Source organism: Vidua chalybeata, chromosome 1 (genome assembly GCF_026979565.1).
Source record: "Vidua chalybeata isolate OUT-0048 chromosome 1, bVidCha1 merged haplotype, whole genome shotgun sequence".
NCBI classification, from domain to species: Eukaryota; Metazoa; Chordata; class Aves; order Passeriformes; family Viduidae; genus Vidua; species Vidua chalybeata.
The window spans coordinates 47,373,719-47,392,756 of record NC_071530.1 but is presented as its reverse complement, the minus strand read 5'-3'; the positions used below and the strand labels follow the sequence as shown (position 1 = coordinate 47,392,756).

The window sequence follows — 19,038 nt, the reverse complement described above, 5'->3', positions numbered from 1 at the left end:
GCTACAGAGGGTGAAAAGGGGAAAGGGTTGAGTAGAAGAAAAACATTGGTGAGAGCTAGATAGCCAGATCACTGGATAGCTGCATAAATAACTTTATTAGCCCGACTTGAGGTCTGAGACTTACCGCACTTGGTGTTAACACAGACTCACTGAAGGACATCTGCTTATACACTGTGACTCACTTCTGTCCCAGCCCAAAAGAAACTTTGGTCTGCTACCATTCCAGCTCCTAATACAAAATGGAATTCCCTATCTTGCACATTATCTTTTATCTGGACATTTCCCAACACCACTATCACTGTATCGCTCGGAGGCAAGATTATTCAGGCTTCCTGCTGGGGGTTCTGCAGCATCTCTGCTGCACAGAGCAAAGCACATACAGAGACTGCAAAAAGACCTGATTCTAATATACATGGACTAGATTTGGGCATACTCAGATATACAATTATTATCATTTCTGCTTCCTGAAAATAATTTCTTGGCATCTGATCATTGCTGAAAGTGACTGTGAAGGTGACATGTGTTGCTTGTGTTAAATTCAGAGCTCGGAGATCTCCAGAACATATCTACTCTCTGTTGTATTCACGATGGGGATCTAGTGAAGAATGAGAGACTTGCTGCTGGGGTGCCTGTCTGCCACCTTTTTGTGAGACTGAGAGAGCTGCATTTGTCGTTTGGTCCCCAAAATGCATTTCCACTTACCCATTCTTCCAGAAGTGATGAAGAGGTGCCCTTTTCCTTCAGGAGATGTAGTCTGGGGGGTGAAAGTCACTTGGTCCCCACTTCCGTGCATAGTGTTAGAACAAGATGTTTACTCAGATATTTTAATTTTGAGAAAATACTCCAGTGAGAGGAAAGAGTTTTATTGGAGGTTATTTAACACCCTCAAGCTTTGTTGCTAATTTCTGTTGGTAGCTTTAAATATACCCAAACACTGAAGGCAAATGATGAATGGTGGCAAAAAAGTTACACGAAGAAAAATTACACAAATACTCCAGTGTTAATTTGTTCTCTAAGCCAGGAAGATGGGGGAGATACTACTTCCGTGTCACGCTCCAGTAAAACCCTGGGTAACATTCCTGAGTCCTCTTCTTTCTTTTTATCATTTGGTTGTACAGCATTCACTCTACATTATTTAGGCAAAGAAAAGAGAATTCCTGGTGAGGTGTCCAGCAGCTTAATTTAAATACAAATTAAAAAAATAAAAAATTAAAAGGAAAAGGGACAGGAAAGCCTGAACCATACTTTTTCATGGCTGTGGACATTCCGGTGCAGGAAAAGGAGGTTGGTCCAGAATCAGCAGGCTTGGAGTCCATCGTGGAAAACAGATAGATTTGGAAGGCAGAATCTTGCCTGCTCATTTTTTCTGAACAATTTAGTTGGGTAGGTTTTGCTAAAGCCTATGCCTATACCCCTCATATTTAAATAACCTTGTACTGAGCATATATCAGGGTTCGAAAAGGATTAAGTAACTTATTGAAATATATTACAGCTCTTTTTTATGCATCCAGAGCAAGAGCAGAAAGACGTCAGAGAGGTATTATAAGAGAGTGAACATTTATCTGAAATGCTATTTATATTTCATTGAATTGGCTGAAAAGGACTGTGGAAGGCCAATAATGAGTGAGGGAGGCAGGCAGCCGTCCCACTATGCATGAAGGATGGTGTCTTGAAGGATGATTTAATGACTCCATCGTGTGTGGAGGGGCCAGAGACCAGGCAGCTGACCAGGCAGAAATATTCTGTGTTTAAGGCACAGCTTGAGTGGAGGAAGAAGAGTGATGGAGCGCCTGCTTTCGCCCTCACTAACAGTTTGATGGTCCTTGTGCTGCTGGTTTTGATTCTCATGGGGGCATTCCTCATTGTGAAGGCAGGAGTCATGCCCGCCTTCTCCAGGTTCAAGTCTCTTCTGGGATGAATTAATGCAACAGATTTGCATCAAGCCCCAGCTGCTCACCTTTCTACATCACTCAAGAAGGGGCCTGAACAAACACTGCTGTGTTTAACAGAGTATCTTGTCTAATCATGTAATTTCTGGAATGGGACAGAAAAGAAATGAAAATACAGCTCTGAGTCTGAAGCTAGAGGAAAAGGGAAAGGTAGAGGAAAGGGGTAAATCTGTGGGATGCCCAGTCACGGTAAGGAAGCAGAAAGGATGAAAGGTGTTCTGAATAGAGAGCCATTTTGGAGAGGCATGTGTCTGCTTTATGGTGAGGTGGCTATGAACAGTGGTAGATAAAAACGGCTGCCCTTGTCATCTTCTTGTATATATGCAAGTCTAAACCATCAGTGTCAGATATCAGCATAAAATCTGACACAAGTGAAAAGACAGACGAGTGCAAACAAACCCTCCACGCATTTTCAATGATAGAGCTAGGCAAATTGTGACAGAAGAAGTTTAAACTGAATATTAGGAAAAATTTCTTAGTGGAAGAGGTTGTCAAGCATTGGAATAGGCTGCCCAGGGAAGCAGCTGAGTCACCATCCCTCAAGGTATTTAAAGGATGTGTAGATGTGGTGCTTGGGGACATGGTTTAGTGGTGGATTTGGCAGCACTGGAGTAACAGCTGGACTTCATTATCTTAAAGGTCTTTTCCAATCTAAATTATTCTATGATTCTATGATCTGAAAGGTGAAATGTTAAGGGATGACCTCATGCCTGAGTTTGGCTTGTCTGTGTAGGACTAGATTATCAGTACAAACGTTACTGACTGCTACATCACTCTCATCTTCTTGAATTAGAAGACGTATATTCCTCCAAGTGTTTTGAGTTCTTTCGTACAGCCTGACTTCTCTAAAGAGCATGAAGACTCTGTACACAACTGGCTGGCCAGTGACTTGCCTAATCAATATTTGAAAAATCAGCCTGCACTGCCTTTTCATATACACCTGTGGATGATGGATACTATTCCTGAAGGGCTATTTTGGAGGGGAGTTGTCCAGCACAGCTCTAGGTCATTTATTATCAAAGCAAATAAGTGAAACATCTATTTAAAAAGACCAAAAAACCACAACATCTCCCACCCTGTTATTGAATGGCAAAGTGCCACCATAGTACATATATTGTAGAGGTCCCATTTCTGAGCACAGAAGTCCCAGTGCAAGCCTCAATCAATATGTTTAAATAATCTTGTGAACTTTCGTATGTGCTAAAAATGCCTCCAGTGACACTGTTTCCTAGCCCAAACACTGGGAATAATTATCTTTTATTGGCACCTGTTCTGTGTTGAGATTAAGAGGCTGTTGAGCTGAAATTCTTTTATTTGCGTTACTGGAGGAAAGATCAAATGGAACTAATATAATCAAACATTTATTTTTCTTCTTCTTTGATGCTGTGATGTTCCCCTTTTAAGTGCTTACAACCTGACAGCACCTGGGGCAAGCTTTTGCCCTGCCACCCTCCACCAAAGCTTCATCAGCACTAAACTGGGAACCTGATAGGGGTTGCATTTCTGACAAAACCCAATGCAATAGCAATAGCGCTGCAGGGATCGATGCAGTAGACAGGATTTTGGCTTGCCCAGTGGGTTATTAGCTATTTATGGCAAGGCAATAATCACACTGAGTTGGTAATGTTTGGATCTCACTTCTCCAGGATTTAAATGAGTACCCAAACTGCAGGGCAGCAGAGAGTCAGTCCCAGGCTTCCTGACTTGCATTTACAGCTGGCTCTGAGTGCCTCTCTTATCTAAGGCCTCTAACAAGTCTTTCAGTAATATTGCCACACTGTCTTGCTCCTTAATTACCAGAGTTGAGGGTTTGGGGTATTTTTGTCTAGATAATAGCAAGAATTAGGTCTTCTTTAGATTGGAAAAGGCCCACAGCTGTGCCCACTGAACTTGAACTGCAAAATCTATGTTAGTAAGATTACTTCTGGACTTGTAAGGTTATCTGCACAGAGTAAGAACACCACAGCCAGGTTTGTTTTTCTGCACCAGTATCAAACAACTAAGGAAAAGTACTGCATCACCCAAAATCACAGAGTCATATAATCATTTAGGCTGGAAAAATACTTTAAGATTATCAAGTTTAACTGTTAACCCAGCACTGTCAAATTCACCACTAAACCATGTAAATCACCATAGGGCTCCTTACAGGTAGTAGTGAGAAATATACTTTGAAGATACAGTTCATCTGATCTCTGCTTTACAAAAATCCATCTTTAGTAGAAAATCCAAACTCACCCCCTTTTGTCAACCCTAACAGCCAGACCTTCCCAGAAGTGTACAACCTGCTGTGAACAAGTGTGCAAGGTGATGTAGCTGTATTTTTCATGGGTTCCCTGTTTGAACACCTTGAGGTTTGTTCTTATATTTTGTTGTATCCAAACTGAAGTTATATCAGTGATTTACATTTCTAAGAGCCCAGATATCAACACCCTTGCAAGCTGGGACAGTTGATTTCATTAAAGGTGGCAGAATAAAGGATAATCATCTCAGCTACAGCATGGCAATAACTTGGAACAATTTTTTGGATATGAGTGTAAGAAAATACTGGTTTAAATGCTTTCCCTGCAGCTTTGAATGACAATGAGATGGAGAGACTCTGAAATAGACGCATAACTTGAACTGCAAGCAGCAACTGATAAGGAAACTGGGGCAGAGGGAATGATTCAGTTGGCTGTGGTGCAGCCGCAAATCCACATGGGGCTCTGGAAATGTTCATCCGTGCCAGTGATAATGCACCAACCACAGAGATGCTTATGACAGTCAGAGAAATTTGGAGAGCAGTAATGAAAAATAACCAATGCAAGAAACCACTGGGAACTTCAGAGTCAAAGGGCACAAAGGACAACGTTTTGAAAATAAAAGGAAGAAAAGGGACTGAGAGGATCTTTGATCTAAAGGCTTCTTCCTGCAGTTTTTATCTCTCCAGACACAAAAATACAAGGCTTATATCTATTCCCTTAAGAATTGAACAGCACGTCAAAGAGGAAAGAAAGAGAGAGAAAACCTTCCAAGATAACATTTAATCATCATAAAAATACATGCATGAATGTGACAAAGAGAAAAAAAATGCATATATCTTAAAAATCAATATACAAAAAATCAATATACAAAAAAATCTAACCAAACAGGAAAAAAAATGCAGTGTGCAGTGTGTGCAGTGACTTGGACAGAATAGGATAGATAAATATACACTGCCAGCTGATCTTCTTTTGTAAGATAACTACTTCATATTTCTTTTTTCTACTAAGTGGCCTCTAATCCTGACAGATGACAAATCAATTCTTACTTGTCTTGTTTTGGGGCTTCATTGAAGTATTTTCCATTCTCTTTTCTTTTCGATGGCTTTTTCCAATGTATTTGCTGTATACATAAACAGATCTTTAGGGACCCATTATAGAAAGCAGCATTGAAACTAACTTCATCCTCACATCTCATTTCACAGTTCTAGTGGCAATCACGTATTGCTCCCTACAGGGAAGGGGTGACTCTTAAATCGTGTTTAAGACCTTACTCAGAAAATCAGAAACTCTAACTCAGTTCCATTGCATCTCTATCAGGGGCAGCAAAGATGGAGGCTGAAACCGTACCTGTCCCTTAGCTGATTTGGCTCCACCACCCAAACCAAAGTACGTCAGGTGTCAGGAACTCATATGGAAACACAAGAAATGCAGAAGTGTTGTGGGTCCTTCAAACTCCAGAAACCACACTCCTTCTCTTGGGATCAGCCTAGAGGATTGTATTTCTTTACCCGCTACGCATGTACCCTAACACTGCTCTGCCATCATGCAAATTCAGGCTTGACTTTGTGTGTTTTACATCAGGTTTTTGGCAGCCATCATGTGTGCAAGTTTCACTCAGGTCTGCTTAAACTGAGAGAGGCTTGAGGGTGTGCCTGGAGTGCTTGGGCTGGGAGTTACCGAGTGGGGCACTCCATGGGCCATTAGCCCCTGTGGCCTCTCTGGTGACCCCCAATTAAAGCCCTCCTCTACGTGGTGTGTCACATCACACTTGCTACTGGCCTGTACATGGGGATACGGTAACTGAGATTTAGCTCTGAGGACCCCTACATATGCTAAAACTCCCAAAAAACATAGACTGGATCAAGCTGGGTGAGCTGAGCAAGCTCTTCCATGTGTTCTGGCATCCTGAGAGTAAATACAGGGAGCTGCAGGACTTTCCTTCTGAGCAGAATTTAGCCAAAACCCTGCAGAGTAATGTACATCCCTCCTGATCTGCGTGCTGAATGGAGGGAGCTGTGGGCCCTCCCATTTCCTTAGCAGGAAGCAGCAGCAGGTAGGCCAGCATATATCATGGATTTACATGTGTATTTATTTATGCATATATTATCACTAGTCCAAATTCAACCTTGAAAAAAATCAACTGACTCTGTGTCTTCTGCCTAATAACACATGAATGACTGTGGAGCTGGGTTATTTCAGGGCACTGAGGGTTTCCCATCTGCAAGAGGTGGTGAACTCACGGCACCTCTGGCTCTGTGCTGTCCTTGCCTCCTCTTCAAAAGCTACACATGGAGATTCAGAGAGACAAAATGTTGACTGCGTTCTCAGCGCTACTTAGGTGGGTAATGCTGCAGGCAGGTGCCTAGTGGGGCATCCAGGAGCATTTCTGCAGCATTCATTCCTCCGCCCACTTGGCTCTCATGGTCACCAAAGGCAAGTGTCGGGGCCCTGAGGCACTCATAGGCCATAACAACCCTGAACAGCCCCACCAGCCCTGAGAACCCACCTGAACTACACTCCTCTGCCACCTGGCTGGATCTGCTGCAAGCCTAGATTGCAAACACATTGAAAAAAACAATAGAGCTGAGGAGACAAAGATGGTCAAAAGCTGCAGGGTGACCCTGCCAGACCCTTTTGGGCAGGGGACACCCCAGACATCACCTCTCTGCACCTGATGCTTTGCAGAGGGCTGAGCTCCCTTTGCTCCAGCTCTCATATTTTTTGTTTCTAGGCAGGCAGCATCTCCTTGGTCACCCTTGACCTAGGTCTGCTTCTTTGACTTGGGTGTTAAGCACAACCTAATGGAAGCATTTATGATCAAATCCCTTCCTCTGGGACAGATCTAATTTGTTTTTTACCTCCTATTTACATCATTTATGCACTTACTAAGATTAAAAGGCAACATCAAGTGCTCCTCTGCTCCTGTACCAAGACAGCTTTAGGTCTTAATGTGTCAGGGACTTGGAAGTAATATAAAATCTGCTTGGCAAAAGGCAGGATTTGCTATCTGATTTGAGTGTGAAGAAGAAAAATTTCACACCAGTCTGGGGAGGGGCCAGTGGGAAGGGGGTTCACCTTCCCAGCTGGCCTCCAAATCTAAGTATGCAAACCCCTTATTTCTCTGACTAGACTGCATATTTTAAAAGCTTTGGGGGCTTTTTTCCTCAACTGGTTTAAGAGATTGACTAACGTGTAAGATACAGTGCAAAGCAGCTCTGTGTTACACACAGAGTTATCTCACCGCTTGTTCTCCAGGCTAAAATGAAAGAAAATAACACAGCTGATTACAGGCTTGAGCTACATGCTTTGCAGGTTTACATGCCTGGGAGCAGCTTGGGATCTATCTCTGTATTTTATAAGTGCCGTTGTTTTGCTTTGTGTTTTGCAATAGATATAAAGCAGAAGCCATTCCGGAGACCTCTCTGCTTAGGAAGGTTTTTCTTGCCTATTATTAGCACTCTGCTTTTGCAGCAAGTGCTCATGAGCCAATATGCAGAGTTTTAAAGGACTTCAAAGTGTCATTGGGAACCAAGTGATATGTGTGTTAAAAAGGGTTTAATGGAGCTGCAGTTGCTGTAGCAGTGTCTTTTTATAGCAAGTTTTTACAGCATTAAGAAAAACATCCTGCAGATTTCAGTAGGATTGGCATATGGATAAGGTACTTTGCACTATGATTTTTGTTTATCTGCTCTTAAAAAAAATAAAGAAAACCATCATTGCTAGCTATAAGGAGAATGATAAGCAGAAACAGTTCTGCAAAACTCAGACAACAGCTATTACCTTCATTTTGGGTTTAATTATTTTTTATATTTTTCAAAGGAAAGCATACATTTGAAAGCAAATGGCTTGGCTTAAAGAATGAAAATACAGAGTGATTTGTATTCATGTTGAAGATTTTATATTCTTATTTTTTTTTCCCCAGAGCCACTGGATTATGTCATCATTAGCACAAGGCAAATCCTCCTTATCAAAGTTGAGGCAAATTTTCTGGGACCATCTTTAAAAAGTCATAGGAGAGACTCCCAAGGAAGGAAGTGGTTTGTAAAACACACATTAAATACTGAAGCAAATCTGATCCAAGTGTGATCATGCTGGTCTGCAGGAACTGGCTGGAAATTGCTGGTTTTAATACCTTCTCTAGTTTTTCTCTTTGCAACACTATTTATAAGTCTCTTTTAATTATTCCTGGGAAGCATGTAGGGATACTTTATGAGACAGGTTCCTCATTGTCCTTTAGCAACCCATGTCACTGGCCTGCCGCTTTTGAAAGAGACAGACAAGAAATCGGAAGGAAAGATGAGTACCCATTGCCCACTGTGAGGGGAAGAGACTTGCCCAGGTTTATACAAAAAGGCAGAGGCAGAGCAAGGGCACAGCATCGTCCCTCCAGTGCCTCAGTCCTAAACTGCCTCCTTCAAGCCATCCTTGCACCCACAGAGTCTAGAATGTAGCTGTTTGGACTTGTTCCACCTCTGAATTCACATAATTTAAGCATGTTTTACTCTGCTTTTGCTTCAGGCTGGGGAATGACTGGTTTATGCCTTGTCTGAGGGATTAAAAAAAATAGAGCTAGGGAAACCTTTAGTTGTTGTGACTGCCAAAGCAGGAACAGCACAGGATTTCACAAGGCTCTCAGGCAGCTGGGGGCTGCAAGCAAATGTGCTCAAAGCTGATGGGAGCAGGGGTTCAGCTCCCATAACTACCCTCACTCTGGCAGCTGTCTCCTATCCCTATCCCTCAGTCCCGGCAGAACTAAAGCCCTGGCAAAACCCCAGCACGGCAGCCCCGTCCCTCCCAGCCCTGTGGCTGAGTCTTGAGCAGCTTCTTTCATTTTGCACACTCAGTCCTCCGGAATGGAAACCCTGGTCAGAAATTTTACAGAGGCAGCCAGAGAGATATTTTCTTTCTTTTCTGTGGAGGCGGGCAGAGGAGTGACGGCACAGGGGGAAGGGTTTGTAGAGTTGTTTTTTTTCTTTTCCCTTTTTTGCAACACTAGTTGTTCAGGGGAGTGTCTTGTGTTATTAATGCTGAGTGGGTCTGGCAATTCCTGTGGTTCAAGGTCGTTAGTCATCCGCTGCTGCTGCAGGAGACACAGAGCGCTGAGCCAGAGCTGTTCATCCAACCCTCTTGGTCCTCCCAGGCCAGCAGGTTGGGAATAGCTGCACATGGGGCAGCAGGGTTGTGTGGGGGTGTGGAGAGCAGCCTGGGGCCAGGGCCACGGGCATCCTTACAGCGTGCCCAGGCCTGTGGGACCTGCTGGGTTTGATGGGTGGCAGGGCCTGAGAGGGGCTGAGGGGCCAGGAGAGCACCTGCAATGTGCGAGTGTGGGATCCTTCACGCACTCCATGAGAGGGCAGATGTCTCTGTCCCCACCTGGGAATCTGTCCCTGTGTTACTTACAGCTGCAAGGCACATCAGTCTCCTTCTCTTCAAGCTGCACCAATGCAGGATACTCCCTGAGAGTTAAGGGAATACAGGTCCACTTGCACCCTTCCTGCCTGATTTCTTCCTTTTTTACTTAGGATGAAGGAGTCCAGGCAAACATTCCTTAATTTATTCTGCATCCTCTGGTTCTTGCTGCTGCTGAAGACTGCCTCTTCCTCCCCTCTACCCCGTGGAAAAGACCCACGAGCCCCTTTGCTCCCATTTGGGCTGTACAAAGGACACACTTGTGTTGGTATGTATCCAGGTTTTGTTTGCCTGCTGGACTAGTTCATTCTTTACTTCACTGGTGAGCTGAGAGCTGCTATTCACATCATAAATCGCTCCTTTATCTATTTCAACAGCTGTACGGCTAAATACTTGTAGTTTCTGCTGAATCAGTCACTGAAGATTTTGCAAGGCCGTCATGGGATCTGGAATTATTTTATGATTTTGTTTTTGACTGGCTGCTTCCCAAAGTTCATGTTTTCGTTCTGTGGGAAATGGCATCTGAAAAGTTGGCTTTAATGTCTGCAGGTCTGGGATCTGGAAATAGGATGTTATAAAGTCCTAGTGTTTCTTATGGATCACAATGCATTTTGCTTAACTGGCAGGAAGGCACAGTTCCCTTCAGACTTGTCCAGGATCTCCTTATTGATTTCAGTTCCTGGAAAACTATTCTTAAGAGTGGTTGGTCCATACTTGGGCCAGAGATCTTTGTGGTCTGAATAGTCATCTCTGGATAGCTGGATTGCAAAGGCTGCTTCCTCACATTTCCTTTCCTTTTGGTGTGCACACATGTCTGCATGACCCATACTGAACTGGGGCAAGTTGGCAACCCCCTTTTCACATGACTTCAGTGACTGTGGTGATCCCCACAGTACTGATAGCTGGGAGTAGGTATTCTAAAGTCTCAGGTGATTCCCAGAGCAAGACTGGTAATACTGGAATCAATGTAAACTGTGGATATCTCTGCACCAGAAATGCCCTTGGCATGGCACTCCGTATACCTAGGGAGATGTGGTAGCTTATAATTTTTATGTGTGCAAATGGATATGTCTTATGCATTACAATCAAATGCTTTACTTTGTCATCAGCAGTACTTGTTGATCTTACAGGCTTTTTTCAGCCTAAAATTTTCTATGATTCTTTTAGCTTCCCAAGGCACCTTTGTGCTGGAAACATAAACCCTGTCACAGCTCTTCATCCTTCTGAAAGAAATAATTCTTTCCACTGTGGCTTGGGGAATACAGTTACAAATAATAATCCTAAACTTGATAAAAGCAGTTTTTTGCTTCACTTCTGAGCCACCCACAGTACCCCAGTTTTGGTGGGGCAGGGTGAATCAAAAGCAGAGTAGAGTCAGGGTGGTGAGGGGGTTCAACCAACCAACATGAGAAAAGCAGAAATGGCTGTGAGGGGCTGTCCTTGTTTGGGCTGGGAGCCATGCAAGTGGTGATGGAGCAGCTGCCAGAGCAAGGGGGAAGTGGTGTTGTTTAGAGGTGAGATCTTAAGGCAGCTACAGTTTTGATGGCACAGGAAAGGCAGTGACCACACTCATCTGTGGGATTTTTACAGTGGTGTTTTTTTCAATGTCAAATTGTGAGTATTGTCTTGCCATCCTGTTGACTCAGAAAAGTTCTAAATTCCACATGTTGCATTGAAGTTGCCTTGTGCAAGATAACTTGTCCTCTTTTTCCTTCCTAAAGGGAGGAGAGCAGTGCTAGCCCCATTGCTGGGATCACTCAGCATGCTCTTTGTTCTGCCTCCCACACTAGTTTATCTTTCTGAAGTGTCCCTTCAGCTAAAAACATCCTTGTGAGCTCGAGTCAGGATCCAAACAGACTGTGCCCACCTCTGTAAACCACAAGATAAAAATGAAGTGTGGCTAGTGCTAAAAGGGCATGAGCCAGCCTGGCAGGGAGGGCTGGTGGCTGCTAGCCCAAATGGCTCCCTCTGGGCTTTCACTGATTAGCTGCTCATATAACTAGCTTTTGAAAATACTGTGTCCCTTCCTTTTCTCAAGCAGAAAGGGAAAGCACAGAGGAGTTGATTGTTTCACTTGCCATGGCTTGGAGCAGGGGTAACTCTTGCATCTGATTCATTGACCAGCTCTCTTAGGAGCAGATAGTAAGGCAGGATCAGCTTGTGATTTCCTTCCAACAACTCGACCCCAGATACTTAGTTGGTGTCATTTGCCATCTGGGAAGATAATGACAAAGAGACATGAGTACTTCTTCTGTGTCTTCTTGGCTTTATAGATCAAGGCCAAGATGATTTCATAGAATCAGAGAGAATGAGAAAATAGTTTGGGTTGGAGGGCACCTTAAAAATCCTGTAGTTCCACCCCCCTGACATGGGCAGGGAAGCTTCTACTTGATCACCTTGCTCAGAGTCCCATCCAACCCGGCCTTGAATAGTGGCAGGGATGGGGCATCCACAACTTTCTTCAGCAACCTGTTCCAGTGCCTTCTCACTGTCACCATGAAAAATTTCTTCCTTAAATCTTATCTAATTTTTAATGTGAGAGATTCCTATTGCTAAATGCATAGGAGATTTCCTTGAAGAAATTATTTTTTTATGCAAGTTTGAATGTGTGGTCAGGTGTCTAATTTTTCAGAGTTATCTGCCTCACTTTTCTGAGTGAAATGAGGTGGCTGCACATTGAATTTCTGATCACTCCTGTCTACCACCTGCTTGATTGAGATTGCTATGTTAGTAGTCAAAGCCAGTCAGAAAGTGAATGCTCTTTCAGTAACAAAACCAAGAAAATATTTCCCATTAAGCCTTTTTCCACTGAGATTATCACACTTCTTAAAGAAGTATGTGGAAATAATATGACAGGAGACCTAAGTGCAGCTCTGGTACCTCTGTTAAATGTGATACAACTTGGTTGCTTCCTCCTTCTGTTCCCCTTGCTTGCAGCACTCCTTGGGTAGGTACCACCATCTGCCCCAGTATATTCCAATCGTATTGGCAAACCATTTGGGTGATTCAAGGGGCTTCCCTGCCCTTAGCAGATCCTGGGAAATGTATTTTGGGTAGGCACCTATGTGCCAATATGGAACAGGGCTGGAGGAGTGGAGGGTGTGCCTCCAGTGAGGTTTAGGTAGCAATTTTAATTGTACCTAAACTTTTAATTGTAATAATTTTAATTGTACTGTAGAAAGAGTCACATCATTTTTTTCTGTATTTTCCTGAAAAATGTAGCTGCTTCATTTAGGGAAAGGCTTTTCATAATTGCCTTGACATACAAACAAAACAACTGGAGCGTTCCCACCTGAAAAGGGGTTTGATACTGCTGCATTTTAGAGTTACAGCAAAGAGGAGAAAAGCACCCAAAAATAACCCTCCCAAACACAGGATCATATGTAGTACACCTGAGCAATTCCTAACCATCTAAGATAACTGGTCTGAAGCAGTACCTAACCACAACCAGATAAATGGCCTTTCTTTGGCCTTGTCACAAAAAAAAAAATTTCCCAGCATCTGACAGTCTTTTTCCTCCATCAGTATTTCCTGTCTCCACAGGCTGCTAAAATGCCACCATTTTTGCATTCTGTGAAATCATCTCAGGCCCTTCCTTTGGGCCTTCTGCACACTTTGCATGTGATCTGTTTTTTCTGGTTTTTCCTTATGAGATGTAAAAGGGCTTTTGTAAGCTTTCCTACATGCAAAAGCCTGTGAAGCTGTTTTCCTCCTGCAAAGGCTGCAAGGTTCTGTTCTGTGCATGGGTTTGGGAGCTGCATGCTGAGTCTGGCTTTCCTTTCTGGGCTTGTTACTGATGGGCAGCATGACTTAAGGGATTTACTTGGGATGAGACCTAAAAATCCTTTTGCTGAGTGCAGCCTGACTGTTTCATCCTGAGAAAGAGATGCTGTGTACTTTTCTCTCAAAAATTAGGCATGAATGAACCTTTCATATACTCAGGTCTTTACTTTCCCATCTTCCAAATGAGGAAAGTGCTGCCCATTTCAAAAGGCAAGCAAAGTCTTACTTAAGTTAATGTTAAGATACCCAAAGACAGTACAGTAACACTGGTAAACTGTTGACACTGGTGTTAATGTTTCATCATTTTTCTACTGATTTTTAAAGCTTTTATTCAATTCCACCCTTTACTTACCACAGAGCCCTTAAAGGTTTGTTGCAAATTGCTCTGCTCTCTAGCAAAGGTGACTTCATCCAGAGGTACCTGAAGCAACCTCAGGAAAGGCAGAAGCTGCTCTGGAGTATGCAGAAAATGGGGGAGACACTGAAAGACAGATGGGAACTTCTGTATTCATCTCTTTTCAACACAGTAAGAAAGGGAATTTCGGGAATGGTAGATTAGTCAGTTAAACATCAAATCCTAGAAAAATCCTTCAATAGCTAACAAAACTTTTTAAAAACACCTTTCAAAAGTAGTGTAAGATCAATCTAATTTTCTTTGCCAATGGGATAATGCCATGTAGACACGGAATAAGAAGCAGATGTTATAGCTGGGCTTTAGTAAGGCTTTTGGCACTACCTCAGCACTAATCTTATGCTTGAGAGATGTGTGACAGTGATTAAGCTTCTACAGGGCAGAACAAAACTGAAGAGTCGTCTTGTTCAGAGAGAAATTACAAGTAGCTCACTCCCTAAGCAAAAGGATGTACAAAATCAGGTCTTTCTTGGATTTCTCTTCTGAACATACTATCATTCCATATTTTCAGTAGCCAGGATAATGAAGTTTGTACTATTAAATTAAATCAGTTCATGTAAAACTGAAATTGTTTGCAAGTAAAATAGAGGGCAGAATTAAATTCAAAACAAGCTTGACAACTTGGAGTACTTGCGTCTGAGAAGGTAATTTCAATTTGGGAATGCTGAAGGCACTCACTTCAGCAGAAATAGTCAATGACACACACAGCAGATGAGGAACAACCAGCTGGGTGGCATCCCTAAGGAAGATCATCTGGGCTTGTAGTGGCACAATGATGGCATGTACATGCGGCACACACCAAGACGTGCGAACAGAAGTCAGCTTGCAAGACATGTGAAGTAGCCTGTTACCTTTCTCAGCATTGACAAAGCCTTAGAGGAATTTCTGCCTTCCCTTTTGGGGCTGTGCATCAAAAATGATGCAGAGTGACAGGAGGTTTCAGAGAAAAACAAGCATAAGCTATAAAAGAAGAGTGAATAAATTAGAGTTAATTAGTCTAGAGAAGAAAAACTTGAGAAAACATATATCTGTCCATGAAAGCATTAAAGGCATGATCCATTCTCCAAGAAATAACAGAAATGGGTACTAGTGGGAACATTAGTAAGAGGATTTTCCTGTGACAGTGATAAGTGAGCAGAGTAAGAAGTTCCTGAGAAATCTGTAGAAGACCTCATAACAAGACCCTTTACAAACTTTGTCTGCCCTGTTCCTTTGGAATGGCTGAGATGGTTTATATCATCTGTTAGGGCAGAGGTTTTGTAAGAGGACTTACTCCAGGTCAGCATTTCTGGACTTCTGCGCTGTGACTGCAAGAAGCATTTGCAAAGAGCAGCATTTATTTGTTTTCCCCCCCACAATAGACTGTCCTGCTCTATTGGCGATTAACTTTGGTTGCCCTTTTCAGAGCGAGGCGTTTAGTCAGGGAGCCCTCAATAAGGCCAGACAGCAGTGCTCTCCATTTTCTCTGCTAGCAAGCAGAGATCCTGCGGGTCAGCAGCCAGAAAAGCAAATTTCCCCATCTTTGTGTTCGATATAATGCCATTCTCAGCAACCTTTGTGGGTCACCACCTCCATTCAGCCAGGAGTACACAGTTACTAGCGTATGAAGAAGCATATTTTCGAAACGTATTTTCAGCTCTGATTGCATTAAAGAACGGGTGTTTCTGGGCTACCAACAGAGTAAAACGCTAACCTCTACCTGTGTTGATTTGCGTTGTAGTCATTGTCCTTAACAGTTTGCCTCTGTCTAGCTGTGCATGAGTGCAGGGATGAAATATGCCCCTTGGAGAGGCAGCAGGACCGGTGACGTTCAGAGTTCCCAATAACTTCACACAATGGAACATGCCAAATGGAGTTGGAGGCTTTTAACAACTGTGCTCAGGCAGAGCGGCTGTGCACATATTGTCTGGGGGGACACCATGACAGAACATATAATTTACAGCTCAGTGAGTTCTGTAAAAAAACCTAGCTCAATATCAGTGTAACACCACAATGTATTTTACTCTAAAAGGCTGGGAATCTACTTTGATTACAGCTTAGTCAGTTCCAAGCCATAGCAGCTCTGCCCATTTCACCAGCATTGCTGCATTTAATCAGCAACAAAGTTTGACCTGATGACCAGCAATAAATACTAAATTTGACCCTAACATTTTGCCTATGATTATACTTTAGCTAGCACAAACACAGGTATAGGAATAGTAAAGTAGAGATACTAAAGCAGCTACTCAGCAATTTTTCAGCAACTGATGGTAAAAATTTCTTTTCCAAAATCATCATCTTACTGAAAGCTTATGACCATAAAATGCAAATACATCTATTGATCACAATGAAAAGATGTGCTCAGCATGCCAACACATCCATATCTGTGTGTGTGTAAATACACAATCACATCTATGTGCATTTGTACACATGGGTAGTCTTGTACATTCTACATTACTGATGCTTGCCTTGAGTATAATAATCATTTTATTGATTGTCTATTTGGATGCTGATTCCCACATGTATGCCTCCCACTCTTGTTCATGTGTTAACCCTACAGAGAACTACTGCTCGTGTTTAAGGCAATCATTTTTACTGCTGTTAGGAATTGTAGATCTGAAAAAAAGTTTCTTGCATTCAGAATCCTGAAATGGGGAAGCCTTTGCAACGAGGATAAAGTTATCAACTTACATTAACACCCTCTGCCAGCATTCTGGTTTCAGTAAATTTTCAATACCCTTTCCTGATTTGGAAAAGAAAAATATGTTAGTGTCACACATACATACACAGGGGCTTTTCTCATATTAATTAATACAGAAAACATTTCTATTGGAAATGCCTGGGGTTATAGATTTTGTTAAATAGGGCTCTTTGAAGTGTAATGTAGGAAACACTAGGGATACATTTGGCTGCCAGGTATGGATACCAGAGTCTCCCACTAGATGGAAACTGAATTTTCTGTCATAGCTATATCAGAGTCTTTGTTGTATGTCTAAATGAAACAAAAATGAATGACTGGAGCTCTGAAGTTAGGGTGCCTGAGGTGACCCACTGCTTTTACATGAGCAACAGCAATAATAACTAGTATTCCAAGTTTTGCTGGAATTTGTTACAAATGCACTCAAAATGCTGCTGTTTTGATATTAATATTTTAAAAATCTCTTTAGCCACTACACTATGTGTAATTTAATGCCCAGTGACAGGTTTGTTAATAGTGTACCATTTAGTATTTCCAAGATATTTCATAAGACTTAGCAAATTAAAGGTGAAAGGGTCTTGTATATGCCAACATATTTGAATATGGATACCTATAATAATGTTCCATCACCTCAGTATCTCTGTAAAATACATTAATTCTGTAAATGGGATAGGAAGCAAAATCTGAGTTAAAAGACTATCACTCAGATCCATTTCCAAATTACCTTTCAAAGCAACAAATCCTCTGTCTGTATATGGGAAGATAACTGTCCTTACTTTGCATATACAGTTATGTCATTTGAGCTGAATATTTCATTGAGCTGGAATGAAATCTTGAGGTTATAAAGGGCTGTTCTTTGAAAGCATCAGCTCAGTAATGAGAAGCAGTGCAGAAAGGCAATATGGATATTGGGCCCTGTTAGGAAAGGAATATATAGTAAGTGAGATGCTGGCACAGGTGTCCCAGAGAAGTTGTGGAAGCTGTGTTCAAGGCCAAGTTGGATGGGGCTTTGAGCAACCTGGTACAGTGGAAGTTGTCCCTGCCCATGGCCAGGGGGTTCAGGCTAGATGATCTTTAAGGTCCCTTTCAACCCAAACCATTCTATGATTATATGAAAAAGAAAACATTCCTGTATTGTAAGTTTGCATAACTATGGTCTGCCTGCACCTAGAATACTCACGTGGATGTCCCCATCCCAGAGGAGAAAACCCTATTTCTTATTATCTCCCCACATGAATTTCAAAGAGAAATGTCTTGTTCCAGGTTGAACAGGAACTGGATTAGACTAATTTGGAAAGAGGTATTTTTATGCCAGAACAATAGCATCAGCACAAGGACTAGCAATATCCTCTTTTGTAGGCAGGTTCTTGGTCTCCTCACCTGTAGGCTTTAAGAGATGCCTTGGAGCTTAGGATCATCTATAAATGGAAGAAGCTAAGACTGTGTTTTGGGAAACTCTTCATCTTCTGTATAAAGCCAGGAATGTGATAAATGGCTTCATGTATGCAGAGCCCTGCTGCAGCAGACGGATTTTTGAGGCAGGGGTTTGCCACGTCACCAAGCAAGGCTCCAGTTCCTGCTCCACCAGGAGCAAGCAGAATGGCTGCAGGGTGACCACAGCCTTGTCAGCAGGGTTTGCAGAGAGATATTTGTGTCCAAGGCCATTTTTTGGACTTAATGTCTTCCTTGTATTCTGGGGGTACATTTAATTGATGGCTGTAGGGGTGAGAAAGAAATCCAGCATCCTGAAACATGAGCAAAGGATGGCAAAGGAAGATGTGCCAGGTGCCAGAAAACCCACTGAAGAGAATTTTACTCAGACAAATATACCTACAAATCTGAAACTTAGAGAGGCAGCTTTCACTATCCAGATACTTTTTGACATCCTTAGGTATAATTCTAATTATAGAGCCTTTCAAACTTGTGCAGCAGAAGTAGATTGAGTTAAATAGTCTGCTCAAACAGCCAGGGGCTTCACAGCTAAGCAATGAATTCCTCTAGTTCTGATTTTATTACTGGGGTATGTTTTCTTTTTTTTCCCCTGAGCTTATTGGAAATGGCATATTTTTATTACACACTACCTTCAAATATATGGAAAGAAGTACTTCCTGATGTGTGAGTTTTCACCTTACTGCACTGAGCCAAATGGTTATGGTCTTGTCTTATCTCTTCAGAAATTAATAGCAGATGGGACAAGCTATTGCTAAAAGCGACAGGCATTTATTAATGCCAGAGTCTAGTTTCTAATGCCTGGTAGGTATTATAATGCCAATGAATTTCTTCCAGAGAAAAACATCCTTCAGCCTGTCAAGGTATTGAAACCTATTATTGAAGTGAGACAGCGGAATCAACTTACTGAAAGTTGTTTCTAAGGAAAATCATGTGCAACAGTTAAAAAAAAATGAGCTTTATTTAATGATGAAGCTTATTTACATTGCCTTATATGTGTCCAGATCATGATGAGAAATAAATCACATCTAAATATCTAGTGAATTAAAAGGAAGCAATAGCTGCTAATGACTGGCCAGATCTGGATGTGCTTTTCCACTGATGCCAGAGTACTTAAAA

General features: G+C 42.2%; 1 protein-coding gene across 2 annotated transcripts in view; it reads left to right on the top strand.

Moving 5' to 3' along the window:
* Positions 1-9,061: 9,061 nt before the first annotated feature.
* AOAH (acyloxyacyl hydrolase) overlaps positions 9,062-19,038 on the top strand; it is a 72,565-nt gene continuing 62,588 nt past the window's right edge. Inside the window, exons 1-2 of one of the 2 annotated variants that reach the window (XM_053940763.1) lie at positions 9,062-9,140; positions 9,712-9,866. In XM_053940763.1, coding sequence (XP_053796738.1) covers positions 9,713-9,866 — 154 coding nt within the window. In that variant the 5' untranslated portion in view covers positions 9,062-9,140; position 9,712. Of the gene's footprint in view, positions 9,141-9,240; positions 9,338-9,711; positions 9,867-19,038 lie in introns of those variants that run through there. The other variant, XM_053940772.1, reaches the window with a different exon arrangement.